Below are 25,868 nucleotides of genomic sequence, written 5' to 3' on the forward strand. Positions count from 1 at the left end.
CCAATAAACGGACTGACCGACGGTGTACAGCGGAGGTCCCGTCTCGCCTGGAACCACTAGAGCCACCTGCAGCCACATGTAACCACATCCACGGCAAAGATGATAAGACAGGGTGACATTATCTTGCCACAGCGACCCCTGGCGTCTCCCTTGATTGGTGGTGTAGCTCAGGCTAACTTGTCTGAAGTCCTTGGAAAGTCTCTCCGCACCGGGTAGTTGTGGAGCAATATGGGTCGTGTGCTTAATTTCCCGAGGTCTTTCCGCCGAGCAGACTAGCTGGGATTGAGATTTCTCCAGTTTCTCCAGGGGGTTGTGATACCCGAGCGCTTGGAAGGAATTGGAGGCTGAAGATGAAATATACACGTATGTACGGAGTACCATGTAGAACATGCTACACAGCGTGTGTGATTTTCATTGTGGGTTGTCGAGTCCCACCGATGTCTGAATTTGCCTCATACCAGGGTTAATTTAGCGTTAAAAAAATGGAGCACAGTGCGAAAAGTCGATAAGCAAGGTCCGAGATACACACGTGCCCTCAGAGATAGTCCTCTATTTGTAAAAGATAGGCACTTCAGGAGACACAGCTTGGCATTCTCGGTACGGGAAAAGCGCGTGATCTAGAATGAATTCCAAGACCTTCCAAGGTTTTGATATATTAGGCCAATCTGTGATTGTCAGGTTGTTGCTCGTGACATCGGTAGCCCTCCGACTCCGAGCCCTGATAGTTACGTAATACATAACTGGCCCACCCCTGGACCCACAGAGCTAAGGGAGGATACCAACCATGGAACGAGTCTGCACATCCACGGGTGGTCAGCTGCCGGCATACATAAATCTCTTCAGGCCACCATACATCAGACAGCGTCTTGAGACCAACACATTGGGAGACGATCTCGGGAGATCGAGCTATCTAAGCCACCTGGCCTAATCCCCGCAGTTGAGCCCCAAGCACTACAGCACTGTATACTCTAAAGACTTCAAGGTTTGTCGGAAATTGATATTGGGCAGTGCCTAGGTAAAAGCAGTGCTTGAGTAACTTAACTCTAGCCAATCACCCGAAAAACAACTCCAGAAAAGAGCCACTGATCATGCCTACAGAGGAATGAATGAAGATTGTCACCCATAGCGGACGAGTGTTAAAGCGACCGATTTCTGACTGCTATGTTTACCTTCGTATCCATCTATAAACATCGTCTCAATACAGCTCGACACTTGACAGACTTCTACTGCCGCGAATACCCTCCTGCCACCTAAAAGAGCACATACAATGCATTTTCCAATTGGCTTTCGTATAGTTGATTTTTCTCTGGTTATATCAAGGTCACTACGGACAATGTTTCACAAATATTTGTTTCATTTTTTATCTTTCAAGGTTCTTTCAGTTTGATCTTCGTTTCAATTTTACCTATGTTTCATTTCCATCTCACACCTAAATGCCTTCCAACGTGTTGTCTCTTCGCTACACAAGCAATCGACTCTCGGAATACTCACAGAGAATATTGATTGGCATGGGTTCGACTTTCTCCATCGAGCAGATGAAATTGAAAGAAACATAAAGTTGAGGGTCCACCGAGAACCACGCACAAGAAGCCACGCACGTCGTGACAGGCAATTGAGTCCTGATCAAGTGGGAACCAAAAAGGAATCACCATCTCATCCATCATGACTTTGAAAACATCTGGTGCAATGTCACGGCATTGACAAAGTCGTGGTAGACCTGGTCCATCAAATCAGGGTCTTCTTCATTGATCGTGAGGTTCGGAATAAACGCATGGCACCGATGATTGCCGAGGACGGCCCTCTTGAAGTGGCAGAGCTCTTGCATGGGTGTCATCTCACCAACAAAAGCAGTGTAGTCCTCAAGGGCCTTCTTGAAACGCATCACAAAGTTGTGAGGATCTCCTTTTTGTAGCGGAGGTTGACAAATTTCTTAAACCGGTTGTAGGTAGCATGGTGTGATGGGTTCCAGTACCATCTTTTCAATTCAAGATAGGCCTCACGAACATTGGTAATGTGAGAAACCATAGAGAAAGTCTCAGGTCCAAGAGTAGATACAAATTGTAGGAAAGCCCGGTTGTTAGCCCTTTCCCACTTCTCTTCGCCGTCTGCGTGGTGCTTCCGCAGCTCCAGATTCGAAGCGACAATTTGGATTGAGCGAGCTTCTATGGCCTCTTCTGTGATGCAAGCGTCCTTTTCTTTATTACCCTCGGCTTCTTTGAGAAGTAGGGCTCTGACGCTGCTATGAGATGGGTCTTCGTAGACCGGAGCGGGAGGCATCTTGATCTCATCCCTAATCAGCTGCACATAGACAGGGTTGTTGAAGCCAAGGATCATGAACATCTGCGCCTCCCATACCCTCCAGTTGGACTCGCCCTTCAGCTTAGGAACTGATTTGGCCATGTTCATCTCGTTCTCGCTGACTTTGAAGTCAAAAATTGGATTTTCTTCGGAGGATGTCGACATGGCGGCGACTGGAGCAGACACAGTCGAGTGCTTTAGCAGCTGTAGGCAACGGAGAGAGGGTGTCGCAGGTGCAAAACTCGCTTTGTGCAGAGAATGGCGCGGTTTGGGGACCGACGTAGAGGGAAACAAGCTCGGTGTGACAAGACGTGCCAGAAGCGTAAAGATTCCGATAGCTATCGAGGTTGTCAGCGGAGCTCAAACATGGACACTGATGGGCGTGACTGACGAAGTGACGGCCCCGGGGCTCGAGGATCTCACGGCGTGATGCGTCGCCACACAATAAGCTTTGAACGCAATAGGTGTTGGTTAAATGAAGCAGACTGCGAGCAAGGTACTCACAATCTGAAGATATGTGCTTGAAAAGGCAAATTAGGATAACGCAGTCTCTGGGTGGGTGTCTAAAGGAAGAAGACCGAGAAGAAAGCGATATTGGAAGTCCTGGGGAAATATGAAGTAGGGGAGCAAACAGGCCTACATAGTGGGATCAGATAACTACTGTCAACATATCTGATTAAGTACGGATTTGAGTTTGTATAGAGCCCTGGATGTGTTGATTTGTTTTTGTAGTGCATGTTTTCTATCTTGCGCTCTCTAGGAGTTCCCTGCATGACAAATTATCATATCATTTAATTCTAAGTCCTGGAAGCAACTGTAGATGACAATTCATGGTCAGTAACTTTATCATTGGGTAGGCACACTAGAGCATACCATATCAAATAGACAAAGGTTCTTAATTGCAGTACTTGGTGAACTTGTTGACAGTGCCACCCCTGACACACACGCCGTTACAGCATTCGCTGGCGGCATAGCAAGGGCTGTGAGCTAGTATCACATGTAGAGTTAGACTCGTATTTCTAACAAGAGGAAGAGGACTAGCAGAGATATCACGATCATGATAAAAACATACCTCCTTTGCAGCGCTTCTCAAGAGGGTTGGTGTCCAAAGCAGGTTCGGCGTTAGGCACAGCAGCAGCATTGGCGAAAGCAGCAAGAGCAGCAACAAGGACGACGTTGAAGAACTTCATGGTGATTTTAATTATGATTTTCAATATTTCAAACAGGTTTGAGAAGGAGAGATGGCAATTAAAATGTTATTAGAGGAAACGAGGTTCAATTTATATTTTGATCTGATAATTTTCTGGCCCCCAAAAACCAGGCCATACATCCGAGGTCGGCTCCATATATTGTCTCAATGGGCTTGTTCGTGTTATCTGATCTTACGCCAAGCTTATGGCCCCCATCACTCTCCTTCGCTTCATTGCGGGTCACCAATAGCACCAAGTTAGTCAAATCCTTCAATTTACCCAGCTTCGTTCAATTGGTCCCAAGGCCCGTATAACCAAGCTAAGAATATTACTCGGTAGCAACGGCTACTTGCGGAACATCTTTCCAGACCGAGAGATTTCCGTGGCCCTCTAAGTTGTTGATAGATTGGCCAAGGCTGTATAAGGGACCATCCGGGCGACAATTCTATCTATACAAGAGTTTGGTTACCGTACTTTGCTCTTCAAGTTCTCGAGGCCTATATGCCCAATATCTTCTTTTCTTGTTAAGCCAACTTCGATGCAGGGTATTTTGGAAGGCTTGAATGTCCATGTCCCCATATGCTCTACATGTAATTGTTATATAGATTGTATTAAAGTCATTAATTAAATGATGCTAAAAAGAATCATTCGCTAGGCCACCCACCCGCCATTGTCTCTACAGGTCGCTCTATGAGACTCCAAAAATCTCCAAAAATCTCTTACAAAATCATTCCATTTTGGTGATTTTTAGCGACAGCCATACAGACCAGTCATAAATACATGAGCCATAAGAAAATGTTAGTAGTCGATGGCAACTAGAATTCTCCACTCTATCCCCGGGGCCGATGTCTCTCCAGACAAGTCCCCTTTCTACAAGCTAAAAGGAGATCTGCCACCTCGTAGTTATGGCGCCAGCATGCAACAAAAAGAGGAGTAGATCTAAACCGGCCACCTGGAGCATTGATTTTGACTTCTGGGTCAGAAGTAAGGATTGCGTTGACCACTGGCACTAAGCCGAAGGATGCGGCGTAGTACAAGGGATGTGTTGCTTCGATGCTTCCCACATCTGTGTGTGGGATCAAAGTCTGTACCCACACGCCAAAGTTGCCTCGACGGGGGAGGCATTTTGTTTCGAAAAGCCGATTGACGAGGACCCGGTCCCGATCCTCGAATTGGCAAGACGCTCCGTGGATAGCCCAGAATTGGGCGGCATAACCCAGAAACGGATATGCTTCTAGACGATCCGTAGCTGAAGCTGCAGATGATGTGTACCCGGGTCGGAAATTATCGAGGCAGAGATATGCAAGGCACTTCCGCATGACGATTTGGTCGGCTGTGGATGGATCCAGGCTGAAGAAATGCACTCCCGAAGAGCGAATCCACTCTGACGTCAGAAAGCCCTTGATGGATGAATGAGTAAGTGTTACGTTTCCCGATCGATCTTGGGTGATCAGCCCTTGGCAGATCTGAAGAAGCGCATGTGGAGAAATCAACCTCATGTCGTCGTTCAAGGCCGTGGATGTCTCCTCGAGCACCACCGCTTCGTTCAGCTCGCGAAGGGTAAGGGGCCGTTTCGTAAAGCTGAGCCACGAGAGAGCTTCATGAACAAATTTCCAGTCACTCGGAGAATCCTTGTCAATATGTCTCCGTACGTCTCCCGCAATGTCCCCGGTAGTTCTCGCAGTGCCTCCCGCACGGACTTTTCAGTTCTTTGCGCGCTCAGATTGTCAAGCGAGAGCCGGGCCCAACGGAATCTGAAAGAGTCAGAATGTGGAAATGTTTCCTGGACGGCATACCCACGATCCATCGGCACCGTTCGATAGAGTAGTCCGAATTTTATTTTTCAGTGTTGTGCTCAGTTGCTTCAATCCCTCCTCCTCCAACCTGTAATAAATAAATGCGTCAATATCAACCCGAATGTTTTCTGTATTCATGTTCACTATCTTGGCATGAGCGGGAGAGATCACGTCTACCGTGCTGGTTATAAGGATTCGGAGGTTTGTCGACAGGGACGCGATCCTCTGAAGAGATTGCTTGATCCGCTCTATGTGTTGACTTTCATTTATTGCGTCGATGAGGATGACTCGTGTCCCATGAGAGGAATACTTGACTATTGCATCTTCAAGAGCGTTAATGTCGATGGGATGCCTATGTGCCTGGCCGTTCGGAGTCTTTTCGTAAAGTGGCCGGATGCTTTCCAATATCGAGGGTATCGTGTCAGAAAGCTGGGCAACGAGCGAGCCCAGGATGTTAACCGGGTCTTGAGACGCGGTATAATCGAATTCACAGTAAAAGTATGCCAGAGAAAAGGCACCCTCTGGCGGCGATATTGCAGTCTAACTCGTTGACAGTTTGTGCACTATATGATATCAGTTAAATCACCCCAAGAAGCTCACTTAACATACAAAAGTGTGGTTTTCCCGGCGCCAGCTTTGAATGTGAATTTAGTGAACAATCTCTCAGGGGTTGTGGCGTACAACTTACATTTACCCTTGAGGAAGAGAAACTTCATTTGTTTGTCACTTCTCCACGGCCACTGCTGTAGAGGCCCATCAATGAACCATCGCCCCGTTTCAATCTCGCGATGTTTTGATTCTCGTAGGCGAGCACTCGCCGGACTGACAGGAGCCAGCCAACTGAGAAGACCGACCTGATCCCGCTCATGGTCCCGGATCGTCAAGTCTTTCTCCAAGGTGACTGCCAGACGAATCATCTCACCGTGAATGTCGCGGTTCAGAGAAGCGCTGTCGTTAGTAATAACCAAGATCAGCCATGACTTCACACTTTCCAGGCGGGCCAGATGCGTCTCAAATTGCTGTTTCGTAAATGGCCATTCCAACTTTTGTCTTAATCGTTTTAACTTGGTCCCTGATTCTTCGAGATCCATGAGCAGGGACTGGAGGAACTCGCTTGTGGTTTGCAGCACGCGTACCACTACCTTCCAGTCGAAAGGCGCTGATGCATTTGATTCAGAAAGCTGGGGTTCAAGCTCGGTCTGTGCAGGTAGATACTTCAGTATACCTTCCAGGGCGAAAAGCTCTTCGCTCAATCTTTCAATATCGGACCTCGCGCCCCTCACAGCTTTGGCGTAGTCTATCAGACCCTTGATGGTTTTGCTGACATCTGCAATGAGAGATATTAAACCAACGGCTTCGGCCATGATTGGGGAGCATAGGTCTAGGGGTATATGCTGATACTAGCTCCGAATAAGCTATTTCCTAGTGCCGGATGAACTGCTAATAACTAGGTATATGGTATGAGTCAGGAGGCGAAAGACCTATGGTTTGAAGATATCTTGCACAGTAGATGAAATGTGGTGTGTTGTTTGAAATTTCCAAAGGTGGATGGACTGCGTAGAGAATCTATCCCGTCTACTTTAATTTATAGAATTGCCATTGACGCAATCATGATACGTTGAACCACGATGTGAGCTGAATGGAGCAACATAAAGATCTTACAAATTAGCTAGATGGTCGACTTTTGTACAGGAAACTTTATTTGGCGGCTTGAACCAGATATAGAGTGCAAGGTCTAGATTTAGTAACAGATTAAACTTTTTCCTGATCATCTGCCGCATGGGAGACTAGATTAACTTAAGAATTGAGTTTGGCTGCAAATGTTCACCGCCAAGAACGGTAACAATAGAGTCTCAGTGGGGAGATTTACAATTACAGGGTTTGGAAAACAATTCATGGTGGACCTCCCTCTATTATTCATAGGGGGCTACCATAAAACGCAACTTTAGCATCGTATCCGCTACCATGACGAAGTTTCAGGTCAGAGATCGACAAACCTATCTTAAGGTTACAGTCATTCTCGAAATCGGCTTGACGGGTACACACTCAATCACTCTTTTCTGGCCCCACTGCCAAGACATTAGCGCGGATCAATCATTCAACGGGCCGCATTAAATTGGGGGACATCGTACGGGGTGATCGACGGGGGCAGCTACAGACAGATTGCCATCAATACTTAGAACCAACTCACTTAGTATACCAAATGGCATCAAGTCTTCAACCATGTAAAGCATGGATTTATTCGTGAGATGGTACTGAGGTGATCACTCACTACGCCCTAGACAGCATATACTGCTGAGTGCAGTGGACGTTCGATCACAATTGTTCATTCCAATCTGCAAATCTTCGGTGCTGTACTGTCGTACAAGAGCACTGAATATTGCCCTCTGTAATATGCTCTGGATGTGAGAGCTCTGCTACTGAGGTAATTAATACACACACAACAGGCCACCTTGCTGCGTCCGACGTTGCGTACAGCTCTCTTTTGAACACAAGCATCTGGGGTCATCAGATCAGTTGCTGCAAGGGGAACAGCGATTAGCCAGCAATTTGAGACCGACGATCTCTGAGGCTTAGCTTATGGTTTATTCTGGCTGATCAAAGTTAAGTTACCAGTTGAAACCAACACAGGTCTACTAGAGGTAGATAAGTATGAAATCTCTACATTCTGGAATTAGATTAAGTAGTTAAGATATGCCAAGCCTGTTCGGGAACTCACTAACAGGTCTCTTAGCCAAGGCCAGCCCCTCATTTGCTGGCTTTTTCTCTTTTTTATATCCCCCCCTCCAGCTGCTCGAAGAATACAATTGCTATGCCGGGATACACGACTCTCTACTCCAGAACCCCTCGCTCTTTCCTTTTCGCCGTGGTGGCCAATGTCGGTCCCGGCGGCACCAGCCGCTGCCTGGCCGTGGCCTACCGCCAACACCACGACGAATATAACTCACAGATATCCTGGGATCGAGTGCAATGTATGGTGACCGACACTCTTGCGCTGACCGAAGTCCTCTCGGATCCCACGAACCGCGCGCCGCTGGAGGCTGAGAGGGCGCTCGCGGAGGACTGGTATCGTCGGTCTCAGGGCCGGGAGCCTCCGATTCATGAGCGGCCCAGCGTACCCGACACCGCGCAACCCCCGTTCGTGCCCTGGTACAAGCGGCGTGAGCCAGGGCAACAACAGCCCCCGCTGCCGTGGCGGGATGATGCGCCTAGCAAGTTTCCCTTCACTGCGACGTGTGTTTTGCTGGCGTTGTTGCGCGATACTCGCGACAACCGCACCCGCCCCAGCGACGTTCAGTTTCAGCCACTATCGACGCTGTTCCGGGCCGACTGCATTGAGTATGGCCTGGTTATTCTCGACATCTCTGACCTCGACAGCGGCGTCAAGTACGGCATCGTTGCGTTCCCCATGAACTACATGGCTGAGGTTGAATACGGCGGCGAGATGATCGGCTGGGATCCCGTCGAAGACCCCCAACCGGAAAAGGAGCCCGATGTTGTACTCGCAGACCCGCGGCCTCGAGAGCTGTTGTCAATCTCGCAGTGGGTATCGAAGCATTACTACTGGTCGGGCCTGGAGAAGGCGTCTTGCATCCTCAAACTAGAGGAGAGGCCGCTGGCTGATGCGGTAGCCTTGGATTGTACGTCTGTTCACCCGAATGATTTTGCAGGTGCTGACAGGGGGAATAATGGTAGATATCTGGCCACCAGAGCTGGAGGATCCGGCTCGAACATCTTCAGAAGGTGATCTCTGGCGCTATTCCAGGTTAACCCTATCGATCACATTTGCTAATCTCTCCAACAGACTTCAGACATTCAAAGATCGCCACCCAATCCCCGCCTGATATGGTAGGCTACACCATAGTAGACCAACCGCCGCAAAATGACCCCGTAGGCATGGTCCGCACCATTGATGATCTGCTTGTTCTCACCCAGGAGCCCGCCTCCGGTCCCCTCGAGAAAGAAGCGCTCGCCAACCTTCAAGTACTTGCCCAGTTCCGCGAGCAGCTGCGGCAGCGGCTCGAAGAGGTGCCAGAGAGGCTCGGCTCCTCCCAGATCTCCAGTCATGTGCTGCGCGTGGCATACGCTGGATGCCGTCACCTCAACTGGGTGGTGTTTGGAAACCTGCCGCCTCGCGTGATCGCGGCCGCCATTGCATCGGATGAACTTCAAGGTGCGTCTGCGCTCAGCCTCTGCCTCAATCCGTTCCAGCTGGTGGGAGATGAGGAAGATGGAGAATCAGACCTTGGTGACCTCGCCGCGGCCCTGGCACAGTCCACGGCCCTTCAACAGCTCTGCTTCTTGCAGCAGCCGGACCGGAACAGCGACGATGGCTCCGCTCATCCCTTTTCGGAGCTGTCTTGGCTGTGGTCGAGGGCATCAAGTGAAGACTCGGAGTCGCTCCGGCTGAGAACCATCCATTCGACCTCCGCTTTGTTAAACGGTTTACGCGGCCGCGAAGTTCGAGCAATATCCTCGCCGAGGAATTTGGGTTCTAGCTTCACCTCGGGCGCTCAAGTCTTTCCCATGATCCATCTGTTCACATTTGTCAGCCCCCAGCGCGAAGATGTCCGGGACGCAGCTGCAGACCACCACGTCGTCCACCCTGCTCGTCCCGGGTACAGCGGCTACTACTCCATGGATAATACTGGGTTAAACGCCGAGAGCTTCGCTGTCCGATTCCTGGTATACCTCCGGTCCTTAGGTCCGGATTCGGATCCCGACAAGGCCATCTTGCGAGTTGCATCTCATGGGGCGTTCTCGTCACTTGCTTCCATCGACGAGGACGACAACAATAACAACAACGACCCCCGTCGCCGCCCCGGGGGCCACCGCCGCGGCCACCGCCGCTCCAGTCATGGCCAGATCAATTGGGTGTCAGGCCAATCCCCGCTGGATTTGTCAACGACGAGCTAGCCCCCGACGACCCGTCCCGAGTCCGACTCAGGGAGATGCCCCCCGGGAGCTGGGTGGTTCTTATGGATCGACGAGACCGCCGTGGCCGATTCAGCGACGACGGCGCCTTCTTACAATACTCTTTCATCAGAATCCGTCGACCCTCTCCAGAGACTGCCCCGAAGCAACAACAACAACAAGAACAACAAAGACCGGCCCCTGTCTCTAGTTCAGTCGAGGTGGTCGGCGGGCTGACCGACTTCCTGCGCGAAACCGTGCCAGAGACTCATATTGCCACGTGGGAGAAACGGCTCGAGGAGGTAGAGAGGGATTTGGTTTCAGCTTTGACTAGACCGAGCCCACCCAGTACCCCGTCATCGATGGAATTCTCACCGGGGGTGAACCCGATTGACGAGGTGTTGAGGCGCTTGACTTCAGCTGCAACTGAGAGGAGCGCAGACAACGCCCCGCCAGAGACTGATCTTTCCACTGGGGAGGGACTGGTCGTGGAGGTAGAGAGGGAACGCTGCATCGGCGTCCGCGTCATGGCTGAGAGCCGGGTCCACACTTTACTGGACCAGTTACTATGATTTTACCCCTATCTCTAGGCTATCATTGAGGCCTATATACCCGTAAAAATCACTCTCTTTAGGCTATAGGTCCCTCAAGATCCCGTCACAACTACCCTCTCAAGCTTACCGCTTAAAGACCCGCCTCCTTCAGTCTAGCTCCGAAAGGTTACTCGTTTCAATGGCTAGAGACCTTCTCCCTAAAGAATCCTCCTTGAAAGTTCAAGACTACTTGCTGAACTAGATAGATGAGATGATTATTCCTGATCGTCTCTCAGATCACTTCTTCTTATCGATAATTAAAGTTAATAAAGATGAGGAACTTTTACGAAGACTCGCTGTAAGACATGTTATGAGCTATTGGGGGGACTGTGAGCTAGTAGAATATATATATATATCACTAGGGCAAAAGAACAACGGAATATATAATAAGAAGGCCTTGACTGACTATGCTATCTTACATTCTTCAACATCTAACCTGTACATGATTTTCCCTGCAAATCCAGCCATATATGACACAATATATATAGCCTTACATAATGTATATATCTAGTTAACTATCTCCATCTTCCCCAACCAACGAACCTATGCCTCACAATCAGGAACAGATAAACTCTCATACAACAAAAGCCCCGTAATGAACGACAGGTCACAGTGCCCCGAGCACGGGTTATCCTCGTCCTGGGGGTCCAGCTTGCGCGGGGTGTACTTCTTGCCCGCAATCTCGATTTGGTAGCCGCAGCCGTCGAAGAATTCCGGCCCTTCATTGACAAAGGTCATGTCGGTGCCGCATTGATCGAGGGCGAAGTTGTTATTGGGCGCGTCGCAGATGTCGGGGAGGAGCCAATATTGCCGTCGACGATGAAGACACCGTAGCAGTGGGCGCCTGGAGGGGGAGAGTTAGCTCGTCTATAAAAAAAATGAGGCTGGGGGAGAGGGGAGAGGAGAGGATGGTCACTTACCCGCCCCATAGGCGCTATAGGAGTAAACGGGGTGTTGCCCGGAGGGCGTCACGGTGGAGCCAACACAGAGGTCTAATGGGAATGTTCCTTCGGGGGGCTCTGGCGTCTTTGTTGGGGGGCTGCCGGTCGTCGTCGATGTTGGCTTAGGAGGCGCCGGGGGCTGGCCATGAGGGTTCTTCGGGTCCTTGGGATCATAGTAATCCGGGGGATGAGGAATCTCCGGGTGCAGATCACAGTAGTATCCCTTGCAAAGCTCTCCGCCGCAGTTAAAACTCATGTTGATAGTCGCCTTGCCCTGCCGGTTCTTGTTCTTGACATCATCCTGGACGTCGATAAGTTGCGCAATGATTTTCTCGTTGGGATAATTGAACCAGTCTCCCACTTCCCTGGTCGGTTGCTGGGTGGTGACCACGACCAAAGTGCACGTTGGACACACGCCAAGTCGATTACCGACCACCATCGTAGCAACCGCAGATCCATGTTTATATTGATCCGTAGGGGGGAGTCAGGCCCGAAGCTGTGCTGAGAGTCCAGGTACTCGATGTTCCTACCCACGAACTCCTACAATCCCATCCATTAGCCCGACAGAACAGTAAATTGAGATGGAGAACGTACCGGGTACCATTCCAAATGCCGTCCTCGCGCAGCATGTACACATAGGTATCCATCGCGCTAACCGAGTCGTAGGTATACCTGTAAACATCGCCGTTGGATGCCTCGGGGAAGTAGCTATCGCTGCCCGGAGAGAGCCAGACACTGTCTTTGGCCAGGGACACTTGGGATTGGGCCCAATAGGGCGTATTTCGGGCCACGCTAAAATCGGTCTGTCTTTTGTCGTGCCGCATCGTGTCGTTCAGGGGGTCAAATTTCTCTCGCAACTCGTTCGATGGCTCAGGGGGAGGGGGAGGTTCCAATCCTGGGGGGTGTCCTCCACCTCAAAGGGAAATCCGGTGTTGTAGTTTGACTCCTCGTAGTAGTATGCGTACTCGACATCGGGCTGTTCCACTTGTCCGTTAGTTCTGATTCACAACCTTCACGGGCGAGGGGGAGAGACTTGCCGACTGCCTCAGAGCGTCCATGGTATCTTGACCGAGCATGGGAATCCAGTAGAACGCCACCCAGCGTTCCGTAGTCAGTCCCACCTCTACGTAGTCTTTATACCCCTAGAGCAGGCTCGGAATCGAGCCTACGTTCTCTGGATCCTTGGGGTAGACGATGGCCGGAGCCGGGCACCCGGCCGCAGGCGGCTGATATTCGCCGCCGCTGCTCGACGTGGGCTCGCAAATTGGTGCCTTGGTGGTTGTGGTCGACTCCCAGTCCGTTAAGGAGCAGTCGTATACGGTTTCGCAGGCGGCTGAAGTGGCAGTGACCGTGGACGTGATGGTTCCGACCAGGGTCTCCGACTTCAAGACCGTCGTGGAGCAGAGCTTTGCCGACTCGGTCTGGCAGGACGGCTCGTCGCTGTATGTGAGCTTGTTGTCCCGGCCGACGCTGCAGATGGCAAGTTATGTCAGTGAGAAGGGCTTCTTTGTTCTCTAGGAGGGCAGTTTCTTACGTGAGTGCGGCCATGGGGGAAGCGTCGGTTTGATAGTCCACTTGGGATTTCCAGGGGGACCGAGAATATCTGGGGGAGGCGGACCACTGAGGGTGAGAATCAAGAGATGTTAGTTCCTATCCGATACACGTAGTTTTCATTGGGAAGAATCAGACTCACGGTGGGTAGATTCCGGGAGGGAGGGTCCATCTGATCGACTTGAACCGCCCACCAAGGCATATCTGGACATCATTAGCGTGGAAGCAATGTTGGATGACATATGTGCAGGACATACATTGAAAAACCATAGCTTGCAGCTCGTAATGATCCCGCCGGCGCCATCATCATCATCATCATCATCGTTGTCGTCGTCATCATCGTCATCGCCGTCTTCCTCGTTGACGGGCTCGACAACGTACGGTGGATATGTTCGCCAAGTAGGCAAGGTCGTCGGGGCTGGCTATATCTTTTTTGGCATCAAATTAGCCCTTTCAACATATTACAATGCTATAGATAAAGAGTAGTCATGAATAGAACTAGATTCCTTCGCCCGCGTACCACTCTAGCACGCGGAGGCAACCCTCGAGGTAGACCTGGCCTAATGGTATCTTTAGTTTCTGGGTTACAGGAGCTCTATCTTAGAGAGATGATATTTGGATATATCAAGTCAGTCGATAAATTTCTCTAAAATTTTAAGAAATAGAGTGCTGGTTAACAACGTGGATCAAATCCACACCAGCTTGCAAGAACCCCACGTTCCACGTTTTGTAGACATCGCAGTATTGCTCCCTCATGTTGATGTAAAGAGATGGTCCGGAACTCCGACTTTGATGGCGAACTTGATTTTTCCATAGATGAGACCCTGCAGAGCCTGACTTGCCCCGATTGTACATCGTGTCGTGTTTTTTGAATCAAAACGCCACGGCCCTTTGAGTTAGAGGTCTTCGGCTGTCAAAGGATATGGTCCAAGCATCGTTTGAATTGAAGTCAGGCATATGATAGGTATCTCACACACCAAATGCGGCTTTGGAAGGCACTGCAATTCTTATCTCTTGGGGCATTTCGTAGTAGAGGATAGTAATGTTGCTGTAAAAGCTTACCAGGATAAAACTCCGCTAATCTTTTATTCTGCGTGTCTTCGTAAGAGGCTTTTTCTGTATAGCGAAGTAGAAGATATAGACGCGGAGACAGTGGCTGACTCTTGCTGAGAAGGAATTCCAGAACTTCCTCCTTCCTGGGTCCGAGGATGGCGTACTAGGGAATTAATTAGCAACTAAGCCTCTTCTGATAGACCTTCCTCTATTTAGGCGAGAATGAGCTCAAACAATTCAAGATCCCCTATCAGATATTTGAGGTCATTGGTATATCACGAAACTGGCTCCAGCAATCCTTGATCGTAATTATATATTCCGTGGCTTGGACAACGCTTGCGAACAAGAATCTTATTATCTTTAGGGTTTAAGAGCTTATCCTATAGCTAGTTCTAAGAAGTATAAGCGCTACTAAAATTATAATAATTATTATCTAGGGCCTCTCTAGTAGACTTCCGCATAGCTCGCAAAACTCGAAACCCGACCCGACCCGACCCTTAAAAGGGTCGGGTTTCGACCCCGGACCTCGGGCCCAAAGTTGGGCTTTGCGGAAACCTACTCTTCAGCCTTTCCTAGAGGTAGACCCCATGAATCCATGATGTGTAGAAACGCGTATAAGCACGTAACTAAATAAAGCGCATTCTAGCTTATGGAGCATAATAGTGCGTGGGAATTTGAGGATATAAGGCTATTCCTAATTTGTAAGAAGGCGGTGGAAGCCATCTGATCAATAAAACCACTTAATTCAAAATTACCGCTAATCACGACTAGCGCTGCCGGGCAAGGGGATAGCTGATTTTGAAAATTACTGTATGCAAGGATGCACCCTCGTCACGCTAAGCGATCGGACCGTAGCTCCAAATCGCCATACAGCTAAGCCACCCCCTCGGTGCTATGGCTGAGTGTTTTGAGGAGAGTTGCTGGTAATAAATTCAGGCCTGAGTTCTCTTTGCTTCTCACCATATCTCATTATGGCCACTCCTAACCCCCACCTTCTCAATGCCTTCATGGCTGCAAAGAGAGAATTCCTGGCATCGCAAAAAGACCGTTCGCTGTTTGACCGCATCTCCAATGCCACTTCCATACAGGAGATCCATGAATTTGTTATGCAATTTCAAGCTCAACAGAGTAACACAACCGGAATGCGGTGCCTACGGAAAATAAATAAATTTCTGCAAAAGCTTGGCCAATATTCCCAAGTGATTGAACAATTTGTTCAAGTCAAGCCAGATATTTTAGCGTTGATATGGGGGCCGATAAAGCTATTGCTTCAGATGGCGAATGCCACAACACAGTCCTTCGACGCTATTGTCGATACAATGGACATCATCGGAGACAAATTGCCTTTGTTCGAGAACTACACGATGCTTTTCGAGGCGAAGGATCGGGTTAAAGATGCTCTGATATTATTCTACAAAGATATCTTGGATTTCTTTGGCATCGCTTTGAACTTCCTCAGTTTGAAACGTGAGACCCCCATGGAATGGTATCTAATGAGGAGAGCTAAGAATTATAGATTGGAAACTTGTTTTCGAATCTGTCTGGCCAAAGCACAGGAGCAAGATTGACGTCGTGGTTAGCAATATAGAGCGCCATAGTTTCCTCCTACGGGATGAAGTCAATCTTGAACATATCAGTGAAGCCCATCAAGCTAGAGTTATCGACTTCGACCGCTGGGCAGCAACTTTCGAGTTCCAGGCACGGCAAAATTATAACGAACTTGAGACCTTTATTTCCCCAAGATTGTACGATGACGAACTGGATCGGTTCCAGAGGAACCTGTGCGAGAGGACAGGACGTTGGATCCAAAGGGACAAAGCTATAAGCAAATGGCTTGATCCAAATGATACAACAAATAGACTTATTTGGTTACAAGGGATACCCGGGGCAGGTATGTTAAGGCAGGTGATTGGCAACACTTGGATGGAAATACTGACGCGGAGATGCTGCCCGTAGGAAAATCATACCTGTCTTCCATGATCGTGGAAAAGGCCAAAGCTTCGCGAACGACCGTTTTATTTGTTTTCCTGAGCTATAAGCAAGGGGAAGTTTCCACAATATCGATTCTTCACTCCCTGATCTTCCAACTGGTCATTGGCGCTGAGGGATTTGACGAAGCACTTAGAGAGGATATGAGGATCAAGCTTTTCGAGATTTATCGGTCAAGCCAACGGAACCTAAAGAGCAACACCAAATTTGCCCGAGAAACGCTATGCAGCCTCCTGAATTGTGTAGGGCCAGCTCATATCATCATAGATGGACTAGATGAGCTCGCCGAAGGCGAACGAGCTACAACCCTTCGTGAGATTTTATCCGTATTGCAGGATGCACTTGAAACAAAACTGTTCATAAGCAGCAGAATGGAGGATAACATTTCTAGGATCATGAGGAAAACTGTTCATAAAGCAGTCCGCGTGGACGACCAGAACGGCGGATGTATTCAATCATTCGTCTCGATTACAAGTCAAAAATGGCTGAGTGAATCAGATTTCGATGAAGAAGCTTGCTCAGCAATTACGAATCTCCTATCTCTGCTGGCAGCTAAGGCTAAAGGTATACCAAAATCAAACAGTGCTTTTTCAACTATTAATTCTCGATCAATTAGGAATGTTCCTCTACGCGAAAGTTGTCATGGACAATGTCCAAATGTGCCACAATCCTGAATCAATTCGAAATGAGTTAAGAGCTTTACCCGAGACTCTACAAGATGCGTAAGATAATCGCCCCCCGAAACTATCTGTATACTAAGTCCTTTTCCCCAAGCTATGCTCGTGTTCTTCAAAGGCTTCATGAACTACAACCCGCAACAAGAGAGCTGTCTCGACGAGCACTTGGTTGGATAGGGTGCTCCCCGATTCCAATCCTAATACAAGAACTTGCGTTTGCTCTAGATATGGTGGCTGAGACCGACGTACAGCTGCCACGGAATACAGGGTCCCTCAATATAGTTCAGCTCTGCGGTCCCGTTGTTGAAGTATCAGGAGACTATGTCCACTTCGTGCATTTCACTGTGAAAGAGTAAGCTCTATTTGTTGCCCTTTATCCATTGAGGAAGGCTAATGGAAACAGATACTTGTTTTCTTTACAGTCACAAAGTTTTGTGCGGATATTGGAGGCAAATCTTGACATGGCTACAACATGTTTGAGATATCTTTGTCTTGATATATTTGACTCTGAGATTGAGCCAAGTCATATAAAAGAGCATATTCTGTCTGGTGCATATCGCTTATATTGGTTTGCAGCCAGTCAACTTCTGCACATCCTCCAAAGATGCTCAAGGCTTATTAGCAACCAACCTCTACCCACCCCTCTAATAGAAGCATTAACTCTGTTCTATCAACATCGAGAGAACATGAGCTTCGATCGAGCCAAAATTGGCCACAAAGGAGCCACGGTGGACAGTCTTCCAGAGGCTAATGAGTTTGAAGCTTTCAAGGAAAAGCTACCTGAAGAGCATCAATTTTTACACAACGCCCTTGGACTACGTCGCCTCGATGTTGGGAAATGGAAACTGGACGAAGGTACCGTCCCATTGCACTTGAAACTTTTGCTATAAATCAAAACCGATGAAATAAAAATTCCTTGTGCTAACCCGGAAGCCTGGATCTAGATGATAAGTGGACAAATAATGACCCATCCACATTGTCAGAAATTTCGATCCAAATTCATGGACAATTCGAAGCTCTTCTCTGTACGACACTGAATCATTCAGTCAATTGCGCTTGTGCCAAATTGCAGCAACATTACGGTAAACGTCTCTTCAGATGCGATTACGCCATATGCCAACCCCAACGAATTGCGTTTGAGAGATTTTCCTCGCGTGAAATACACTGTGAAAACCACGATCGATCATACAAGTGCTCACACCCTGCGTGCGAATTCTATACCCTCGGTTTTACCTCTCGAGGACAATTGGATAAGCATACAGAAAAGTGCCACCGTGACACTCAGCCAAGAGTCATTCGGTTTCTTCCAAATCCAGACCGGGATGAACTTGTGCCGTTACTATCGGACCTCATCACCCTCGGACTGACTGCCGAGGTGCAAGCTTTAAGTGGGCGTTTCCACTCCTTAGATCCCCTCAGTCAGCGTACTCTTCTTGATCAAGCTGCCTACTCTGGACCATTGCCGATGGTACAAGCTCTATATATGGCTTGTGATGAGGAGGCTTGTGACAAGGAACACCAAAGGTACAGAATCCTTGCTTCCATGGCCTATGATTCTCTTTTGGGCGAGAATGTAGAGGTCTTAGAGTGGCTTAGCCACAAATTCGCCAACACTTGCATGGATCAACATGGACGGCCTATGACGAGTCATCTGAGTGAGTTCTTTCTTTCAAGTGGAGCAAATTCGGATTCTCCAGAAGTGTTCCACGTGTGGAAAAAATATGTCTCACATGCCGTCTCCACCAGCCAAGGCCATCCAGAACTAATCATAATGAAGGAGGGGTTCATCCGGAGCATAACAAATCCCATCAAACAGGAACGACTGGCAGGGTTTTGGGAAGAACTCATTCGTTGTGGGAATTTGACCAAGCCTCAATTAGGCCGTGCGTTGAGCTTAATAGCTGCAACGACTTGCTCAGTTTTTCTGGCGAAGGTTCTACTTGAGGGCGGAGCGGAAGTGGATTTCAGACCCGCTGCAAGGTATGGAAAGGAATCCACAAAAAAAACGCCGTTGCATCTTGCCTCTAGGAAGATGACAAGAGAAGCAGCCGAGATGATGAAATTGCTGCTTCTTTGGGGTGCAGATCCAAACGCAGATGCTAGGACTTTTTGGTCCCACGCTCGAACGAAGCGATCAGATGAGAAAAAGGATGGGCCAAGACGAACAGTTGATATGGAGAGAGGAACACAAAAGATTGAAAAATGGCTGGGCATGCCATGGGAGAAGTTGGTAGAATGGGCTCAAGAGCAGCGATCTCAGAATATCAAACAGAAAAGCACATCTAAAATCTAGGTAGACTTGACGCCAATGCTCTCAACTTAATTAATCAACCGCCCTATCGTTAAACCAAGGCTTGTCGTAGATTCTATATTATATATTAATAAAAATAGCGCGGGAATCAACAAAGTCTCCGTACCTGTAACCGATTTTCATTTGTGATCATTTGGGCTGAAACGTTCCCAAAGGGTTCCCGTGCCATTTTTAATTTGGCCTGTTGAATATCCTGAACGTACTAATTTTTAATATATCGTTTAGTAAGAAGCATCGAAAGGACAGAAAGGCTCGGACGAGCAAAGGAAGATCGGCTAACCCACCATTTCAATAGAATCTTTGACGATGTAGCGAGTTGTCACCACATCTCGAGTTTGTCCCATGCGATGCACCCGGTCGAGGGCCTGTGCTTCAACCATTGGATTCCATTGAGGTTCAATGATATGTACACGGCAAGCTGCTGTAATATCAACCCTATTTCAGAATAGACAGTAAGTATATTTGAGTAGTCACATCCATGGCCGTTGGCGTACCCCTCGGCAATACTTCCAATGCTTGCAAGCATCACGGTGCACTCTGGGTCATCATGCAGCCTTTTGAGAGCTAGAAACCTTCTTTCAAGTGGTGTTTGCCCATCTATCCGCTCGAACTCGAAGTTATTCTCCCGCAAAGCAACTGCGATGAGGTCTAACATTTTTGTCCAATAGCTAAATATCACACTGTTGGATACACTGCTTTAGCTTGATATAAGGATTCCGGTGATGCCACGCTTACCTTTTTATCGGTTTCTCGGAATCACTGGGGATGTGTTCGTTTTGTTCAGCTCGGAGATTGTTGATTAGAGCCGTAACTTTCGAAGATGGTAGGCAAACATTGCTAGAATTTTGTCCAAAATTCGTGACAGCTAGCGGCAGAATCTGTGGGTAATGATTGCGTGAAGCTTCCGTGCTGGATTGTGAGTCGTTCTCCCGTAAGTCGAGATCATTGGCGAAAGCATCTCGGCTTCTCCACAATTCCAACGAGGAAGAAGATAGGAGTTCTTCGCCGTGGTTGCATATCAGCCTCAAACAGTTTATTAAAGTAAGAATATTACCCCACCCCCCTTTGTTGAGAGCTTCGTGATGCACGGTACTTCTCGCAACTAGTGAAGATGCTCGAATTTTGAAAAAGCCATATAGTAAGCGCTCCGAGGTATTTAGTTCCACCAAATGCTCCTTATCGGTACGGCGAGGAAGTTTTAACTGATTTCTCACATGTTGTTTTGTTCTCCTTAGGCAAGTTGCAGCAACAAGCTTTTTTAACCGGTCAAGGCGTTCAGTGTTGTTAGCTTCGGTCCAGATGTAAGAGCCTACCCAATAGGCAAATGCAGTTTTTCCAGACAAACCAGTGAATGGTTCCACCCCGATAAATGACAACAATGCTCCATAGTCATCCATCTGGTTATGAATTGGAGTCCCAGTGAGACACCACCGATATTGAGCGCGGATTCCGCAGACCGCTTCGAATGTTTTTGATGAGCGATTCCGGATATGGTGAGCTAGAATTGATTGTGTTAGCAAGCTTATACGGTTCATTATAATCAGGAAAAAAAAGAAACAACCTTCATCAAGAACAATACGTCTCCATCTTTGGACCTCGGAGAATAGATGACTATTTGCCCGATTACTGGACCACTCAGATTTCAGAGTCTCGTAAGTCGTAATAACGATGTCCTTGGTCAATATATCTGAAGATAGCTTTCGTCGATCAGAGCCGTGAAAGACAATGCTTCGGAGCTGCCCAGGGTGAAAGTGTCTGTGGTAAAGGTTAAAATAAACTCTTATAACAAGGCGACAGAGAAATACCGATCAATCTGCTGCTGCCAACTAGAAATCGCTTTTGCTTGTCAGCAAATTCGTTTTCTTTTTCCAAACGGAGCAGTGTTGTTACTGGATAAGGTTGTGACGACAAGTGTCGCACGAGGAGCTCCGTTTTGATGTTCAATGGAATCAAGATGCCACGCAATGAGAGCCAATACGCTCAAAGTTTTTCCAAGACCCATTTCCTGTCTGTTATCAGAATTAAAGAAAAATTAATTATGGAATGACCGAGCGTACATCAGCCAATATCCCGCCAGAAAGAGGCGGCGGCGAAGCCAATCTTGTTATTCCAGTGATTGCATGCCGATACCTGTATATATTAGAGATTGATCTCATGTTTTGCAGAGACTGCATGTGGTTTACCTTCTGTTGCCATCTGAACCTTTAAGAACGTCCCAGAGAGACGGAAAACTTGGCTGGTCAACAGGTCCCAGCTCTTTTTCAGCCATCATGGACAGCGCCTTCATTTGGTGCCTCGAGTGAAGTTAGCTAAGAAAAGTTTCATACAAAGGTTTACGCACTCTTGAAGCTGTGTTTTCAGACGTAGACTCGGTCCAACATTGGTATATGTGGCTGGCCCACTAGCGCTGTCAAAGGTTTGAAGTACCTCATTCATCTGTTTCCGGTCCAAGTGATCACCACAATCGTCAGTATATGTGAGTCTTGGAGAAGGCTCCATAGTTGTGGATCTTAGATCGGGCATCTCGAACCCGGGGGGTAGCAGGAACTGAGGGTTTTTGTAAGGAACACCGTCATCAATCTGGGATGGATGTTGAAGATAAAGACTGTCATCTGACAACGAACGGCCTACTGCGTCGAAGTCTGTCTGTAGTCCATATATGACAATGTGCATTTGGACCTTCCTAGGCTGACGGCTCGAAGACTTGATACCATCCCTAGGCTTTTGAAGCAAAGGGGAAAGGGTTATCGTAAAATTTTCAGCAAGTCGGGTCAGCGTTTGTGACTGAAGCAGACCGATATATTTGTCTGATTTGGGGAGATGGAACTTGAGCAAATCCCCGTGTATTCGTGCATTGACTGGGACGGAATCTCGAGCAAGTTGTGGCAACATGAAGGCAGAAATATTCATTATAAGCTACCCATGTCAGCAACTTTCTGTATGGAGATAGGGATGGGAGATATTGACCATGCCGAAACAAATATTATACGAGGTCGTGCCAAGTTTATCGGAGAGAGATACTGTTTCCTGAACTCTTGAAAAAGAGTTGGGAGGCTGCACCGTAGGCATGAGAATGGAATCAAGCTGTTCAAAGTCCACATTGATTGGGTCGAGTTCCATTGAAACATCCTCCAGAGTGATGTCTATTAAATCGGGAATGATTCTAGACTGATGGACCTTGGTGGTGCTATCGATATCATCGAGATCAATGTTTACGCACGAGTCATCTGACTCCCTTACTAGCGGCTGCCTCAATCCAGACGAAGGCGAATCTGAATGGCTCGGTTCGAGCGCATCTTTCAATCGCGCTATCTTGCTCGCTGACTCGGACCCTGCATTGATGGACTCCCTTCGGGGTCGTTTATGCTTTCGTTGGCTCGGAGACATAGTAAAATAAACTAATGTTTGTTTTGCTGGTTCCGTCTGCAATTCATTGTACGCTGGCCTGGAGAGGGAAAAGGGATGTGGAAGTGGGCGAATTTGCACAGCCACACGCGCGAGCGCCTAGCGAGGGGGCCAAAACATCGATGATTTTACCTACCATCATTTCACCCTTTGTGCCGCACGCGTTGCCCTACAGCGTCCCCCAAAAGTCCCATTTAACAACAATTTTCACTGACTATTGGCATATTAAGACGCTCTTATCTCCCCGCAAAGCCTGTCATGAGTCGGTTCGTTACCGCTCGAAACCATACCAACCACTTCCGCTATCGCGATTTTGAAACAGATCAACCAGTTTGGAAAACCTACCTGACTACTAAGTTTGAAAGCTGATCGGTGTTTTGTCAATGCTAAAGCTGAATGCCGCGTGTTGCTGCGTCTCGAGCACTCCCTCTTTATGTGAAGCCCCACTAGGAAGATGCCAAATACTGCTGCTACTATGTAGGATCTCCAGCAACATCATATGCAACAGAACTCATATTCATTTCAGTTATAAAAAATAAAGGATCTAACGGGTATAGAAAAAGGTGAAATATCATAAAGCCAAGAAATGAAACAAAGTATTTTCATGGCGGGCAGTATAATGTGTCTCTAAACCGAATAAATACAACACAAGCAGGAATCAAATCGTGCAGAGCGCCAAAGCATAACTGCTAGGAGTGGGTGATTTGCGACGAACCTTCTTGAGGTTCACATTGATCTCTTAGAACACCATACCCTTGACCTGAGCAACCTTCTTCAGGTTGATGTTCTTGATCATGATAGTCCACGCGAATGCCAGGACCATCACACCCACACCAGCAGAAAGCATCCTAACTTGGGTGTAGCCGTACGCTTTCTGGATGCCTGCTCTCATCTGAGTACCGGGAGCATAGCTCAACTGTGTCTCGACATCTTCATAAATCATCTCCAGGTCTGTCAAGTTTGGCAGATACCACGTGAGAGCCTTCTTGTATGTGTTGTTCCAGATTGCCATAGAGATAGTGAGACCTGCGGAATCACCGATGGTACCAACCACACTGAGCAAGGCAAGGGCTGTAGCGACATGCTGGTGATCAACTGCAGCGAGAATAGCTAGCTGCTGGACGATGATAAAGATCGATCCGGCAATGGATATGAAGATTTGACACATAACCTGGTAACCAACACTCTGGCCGGGACGACGGAAGTAGATCATCAAACCCTGGGCAAAGATGTATAGAGGAACGGAAATATAAAGGAGCCACTTAAAGCGACCGGTCTTCCGGATCGACCATCCTACAAAGAACAAAAGTATACCGGAAACCACGTCGAACGTATTGGTGATATACCCAGCTTCGGCAATAGTGAGGTCATTAACTACTTGAAGGAAGTTCGAGAAGTAGTTGTTCCAGCAATAGTTCGAAAGCTGGTATGTGGCATCCAAGAGACATGCCCCAACGACGGTTCGGTTGGTGAGGAAGGAATAAGGTAATAAAGGTGTAGGAGCGATGTATCTCTCGTAGAAAGCAAAGAAGAAGAGCATCGAGAATCCGACCACAATCATGGCAATGATATAATCTGTGCCCCAGCCGTTGGGAGCCTCGCTAGCGATGTCAAATGGAAGCTCAAATAGGACAAGACCCGCAGTAAAGATGAAAACTCCGATTACTAAATGAGATATTAGTTTTTGTAGAAAAGTCAATTGACAGTTTGGAATACTCACAATCGAATTCAAGAGTCCAAAACCAGACGCTTTGAAGGAATGAACGTCCACTGTTCTCTCTGATAACCACAGCATTTCCCTTTTTGGCTTTTTTCAGATTGAACTTTAGGACGAAGAACAACGGAGCAGCCACGATAGGGAAGATGATAGCAAAAGTACCATAGGCCCATCTCCAGCCAGTATGGGCGTAGAATAGATCCGCCACCTTTGGTCCAGCAAAGGCCGTAATAATGTATGGAGAAGACGTGAAAGCGTATGCAAGAGCTCGGTTTCTCAACTGCGAGAGATCGGCGGTGATGACATCCACAGCGAATCGCATACCTCCAAAGCCGATGTAGTAAAAAACCTAAACTAGCTATTAACATTGGATTCATAATTCAGGGATATTCTCTTACGTTTGCAGCGCAATAGACAGGGAAACTGTTGCAACAGGCCATAAGAATGAGGCCCACGGTGGCGCAAATCGACATTACCAGGAACCCTTCGGCTCGACCCCAAGTGTCCACCATCTTGGCCACTGGAAGGAAGACGGCAGCGGAGAAAGCATCCGCAATAGCGGTAGGAAGACCAGATAAAGAGTGTTGTTGGAAAGAGCTAGCCACATAAGTGCTCAAGCTGCCATCAATTGACGATATCCAGGCATAGGTGAAGTAAAGGAACCACATACTATTGAAGTATAACATTAGCGATAGTTCAGAAGAAGCCCCCGGGAGGTAAATCAATTTACTTGATGAAAACGAAAATCAAGGACGCTTTCGACCAGGTCTGAGCGACGGCCTCAACTTCCTGGATACCATGTTGAAGCTCTTCATAGGGCACACCGGGTAGCTCAGCACCATTGTTTGGAAGTGCCTCTTCGGGATGGGTGACTGGCCCATTTGACTTCTCTGCTTCTATTGTGTTTCTGTCTGTATCGACCGAAGAACTTGCAGCCTCATCACTGTCGACTTTCATTCGATGGAAGACCGACCGGGCCCTTTGCATCAAAGGTCGAAGCGTCATGACAATGGATATGAAACGCAAAATTCCAAGAACTCAAACAAGTTGAAGGTTTCAAGAGTATTTTGGAACCACGAGGGAAAGGCAAGTTAAAATATAACATAAAACATGCGGGATTCCCACATAAAACACCGAAGTCGGCACATTAGCTAGCAGTGTTTTGAACGCTCATATGTGGGTCAAACCGACAATCCTTTCCTCCTATATAAAAAGTGTGACAACATACGCGGTATAAATATAATGGAGTCCAAACATATTCGTTCAGTGCGTGGACCCTTGCTCCACTGGAGCCACAGACAACCCGGCGTCGGCCTGTGACAAGATCTAATCAGATCGCCAGTGGCTGAAAGATCTTTACCGCATTCAGTTACCTTCATTGAGACCCATTCGGGTCCATTCGCTTCCAACGTCAGTTCAAGCTTCGTGTGGCT

At 48.0% G+C, this 25,868-nt stretch overlaps 13 protein-coding genes across 13 annotated transcripts; 5 read left to right on the forward strand and 8 right to left on the reverse strand.

Annotated features, from left to right (window-relative positions):
• Positions 1 to 1,881: 1,881 nt before the first annotated feature.
• Positions 1,882 to 2,463, reverse strand: N7471_000251 (uncharacterized protein; the record flags this gene model as incomplete). Its single annotated transcript, XM_057272972.1, has 1 exon — positions 1,882 to 2,463. The coding sequence occupies one exon, from the start codon at positions 2,461 to 2,463 to the stop codon at positions 1,882 to 1,884; it is 582 nt and encodes a 193-aa protein (XP_057141151.1).
• A 730-nt stretch (positions 2,464 to 3,193) lies between these two features.
• Positions 3,194 to 3,488, reverse strand: N7471_000252 (uncharacterized protein; the record flags this gene model as incomplete). The annotated part of the gene is made up of 2 exons (XM_057272973.1): positions 3,194 to 3,285; positions 3,371 to 3,488. 2 exons carry the CDS (start codon positions 3,486 to 3,488, stop codon positions 3,194 to 3,196), a joined length of 210 nt encoding a protein of 69 aa, XP_057141152.1.
• Positions 3,489 to 4,318: 830 nt separating this feature from the next.
• Positions 4,319 to 6,648, reverse strand: N7471_000253 (uncharacterized protein; the record flags this gene model as incomplete). The annotated part of the gene is made up of 4 exons (XM_057272974.1): positions 4,319 to 5,069; positions 5,141 to 5,242; positions 5,289 to 5,748; positions 5,973 to 6,648. The coding sequence occupies 4 exons, from the start codon at positions 6,646 to 6,648 to the stop codon at positions 4,319 to 4,321; spliced, it is 1,989 nt and encodes a 662-aa protein (XP_057141153.1).
• Positions 6,649 to 8,096: 1,448 nt separating this feature from the next.
• N7471_000254 (uncharacterized protein) lies at positions 8,097 to 10,201 on the forward strand (the record flags this gene model as incomplete). The annotated part of the gene is made up of 3 exons (XM_057272975.1): positions 8,097 to 8,925; positions 8,981 to 9,028; positions 9,090 to 10,201. 3 exons carry the CDS (start codon positions 8,097 to 8,099, stop codon positions 10,199 to 10,201), a joined length of 1,989 nt encoding a protein of 662 aa, XP_057141154.1.
• A 35-nt stretch (positions 10,202 to 10,236) lies between these two features.
• N7471_000255 (uncharacterized protein) lies at positions 10,237 to 10,770 on the forward strand (the record flags this gene model as incomplete). Its single annotated transcript, XM_057272976.1, has 1 exon — positions 10,237 to 10,770. One exon carries the CDS (start codon positions 10,237 to 10,239, stop codon positions 10,768 to 10,770), a length of 534 nt encoding a protein of 177 aa, XP_057141155.1.
• A 755-nt stretch (positions 10,771 to 11,525) lies between these two features.
• Positions 11,526 to 12,171, reverse strand: N7471_000256 (uncharacterized protein; the record flags this gene model as incomplete). The annotated part of the gene is made up of 2 exons (XM_057272977.1): positions 11,526 to 11,635; positions 11,712 to 12,171. 2 exons carry the CDS (start codon positions 12,169 to 12,171, stop codon positions 11,526 to 11,528), a joined length of 570 nt encoding a protein of 189 aa, XP_057141156.1.
• A 22-nt stretch (positions 12,172 to 12,193) lies between these two features.
• N7471_000257 (uncharacterized protein) lies at positions 12,194 to 12,556 on the reverse strand (the record flags this gene model as incomplete). The annotated part of the gene is made up of 2 exons (XM_057272978.1): positions 12,194 to 12,272; positions 12,327 to 12,556. 2 exons carry the CDS (start codon positions 12,554 to 12,556, stop codon positions 12,194 to 12,196), a joined length of 309 nt encoding a protein of 102 aa, XP_057141157.1.
• Positions 12,557 to 12,564: 8 nt separating this feature from the next.
• On the reverse strand, positions 12,565 to 14,039 carry N7471_000258 (uncharacterized protein; the record flags this gene model as incomplete). Its single annotated transcript, XM_057272979.1, has 5 exons — positions 12,565 to 12,708; positions 12,902 to 13,202; positions 13,426 to 13,487; positions 13,541 to 13,705; positions 13,965 to 14,039. 5 exons carry the CDS (start codon positions 14,037 to 14,039, stop codon positions 12,565 to 12,567), a joined length of 747 nt encoding a protein of 248 aa, XP_057141158.1.
• A 1,268-nt stretch (positions 14,040 to 15,307) lies between these two features.
• N7471_000259 (NACHT domain protein) lies at positions 15,308 to 17,051 on the forward strand (the record flags this gene model as incomplete). Its single annotated transcript, XM_057272980.1, has 4 exons — positions 15,308 to 15,803; positions 15,853 to 16,227; positions 16,293 to 16,889; positions 16,942 to 17,051. 4 exons carry the CDS (start codon positions 15,308 to 15,310, stop codon positions 17,049 to 17,051), a joined length of 1,578 nt encoding a protein of 525 aa, XP_057141159.1.
• Positions 17,052 to 17,688: 637 nt separating this feature from the next.
• Positions 17,689 to 17,892, forward strand: N7471_000260 (uncharacterized protein; the record flags this gene model as incomplete). The annotated part of the gene is made up of 1 exon (XM_057272981.1): positions 17,689 to 17,892. One exon carries the CDS (start codon positions 17,689 to 17,691, stop codon positions 17,890 to 17,892), a length of 204 nt encoding a protein of 67 aa, XP_057141160.1.
• Positions 17,893 to 18,773: 881 nt separating this feature from the next.
• N7471_000261 (uncharacterized protein) lies at positions 18,774 to 19,295 on the forward strand (the record flags this gene model as incomplete). Its single annotated transcript, XM_057272982.1, has 2 exons — positions 18,774 to 18,982; positions 19,031 to 19,295. 2 exons carry the CDS (start codon positions 18,774 to 18,776, stop codon positions 19,293 to 19,295), a joined length of 474 nt encoding a protein of 157 aa, XP_057141161.1.
• A 337-nt stretch (positions 19,296 to 19,632) lies between these two features.
• Positions 19,633 to 21,600, reverse strand: N7471_000262 (DEAD/DEAH box helicase; the record flags this gene model as incomplete). Its single annotated transcript, XM_057272983.1, has 6 exons — positions 19,633 to 19,993; positions 20,049 to 21,068; positions 21,119 to 21,149; positions 21,204 to 21,318; positions 21,371 to 21,443; positions 21,497 to 21,600. 6 exons carry the CDS (start codon positions 21,598 to 21,600, stop codon positions 19,633 to 19,635), a joined length of 1,704 nt encoding a protein of 567 aa, XP_057141162.1.
• A 1,857-nt stretch (positions 21,601 to 23,457) lies between these two features.
• Positions 23,458 to 25,440, reverse strand: N7471_000263 (uncharacterized protein; the record flags this gene model as incomplete). The annotated part of the gene is made up of 4 exons (XM_057272984.1): positions 23,458 to 24,383; positions 24,439 to 24,784; positions 24,834 to 25,104; positions 25,166 to 25,440. The coding sequence occupies 4 exons, from the start codon at positions 25,438 to 25,440 to the stop codon at positions 23,458 to 23,460; spliced, it is 1,818 nt and encodes a 605-aa protein (XP_057141163.1).
• Between the last annotated feature and the right edge of the window lie 428 nt (positions 25,441 to 25,868).

The sequence above is a fragment of the Penicillium samsonianum genome, assembly GCF_028829775.1.
Source record: "Penicillium samsonianum strain IBT 33392 chromosome Unknown utg000001l_segment0_segment0, whole genome shotgun sequence".
Classification (NCBI taxonomy): domain Eukaryota; kingdom Fungi; phylum Ascomycota; class Eurotiomycetes; order Eurotiales; family Aspergillaceae; genus Penicillium; species Penicillium samsonianum.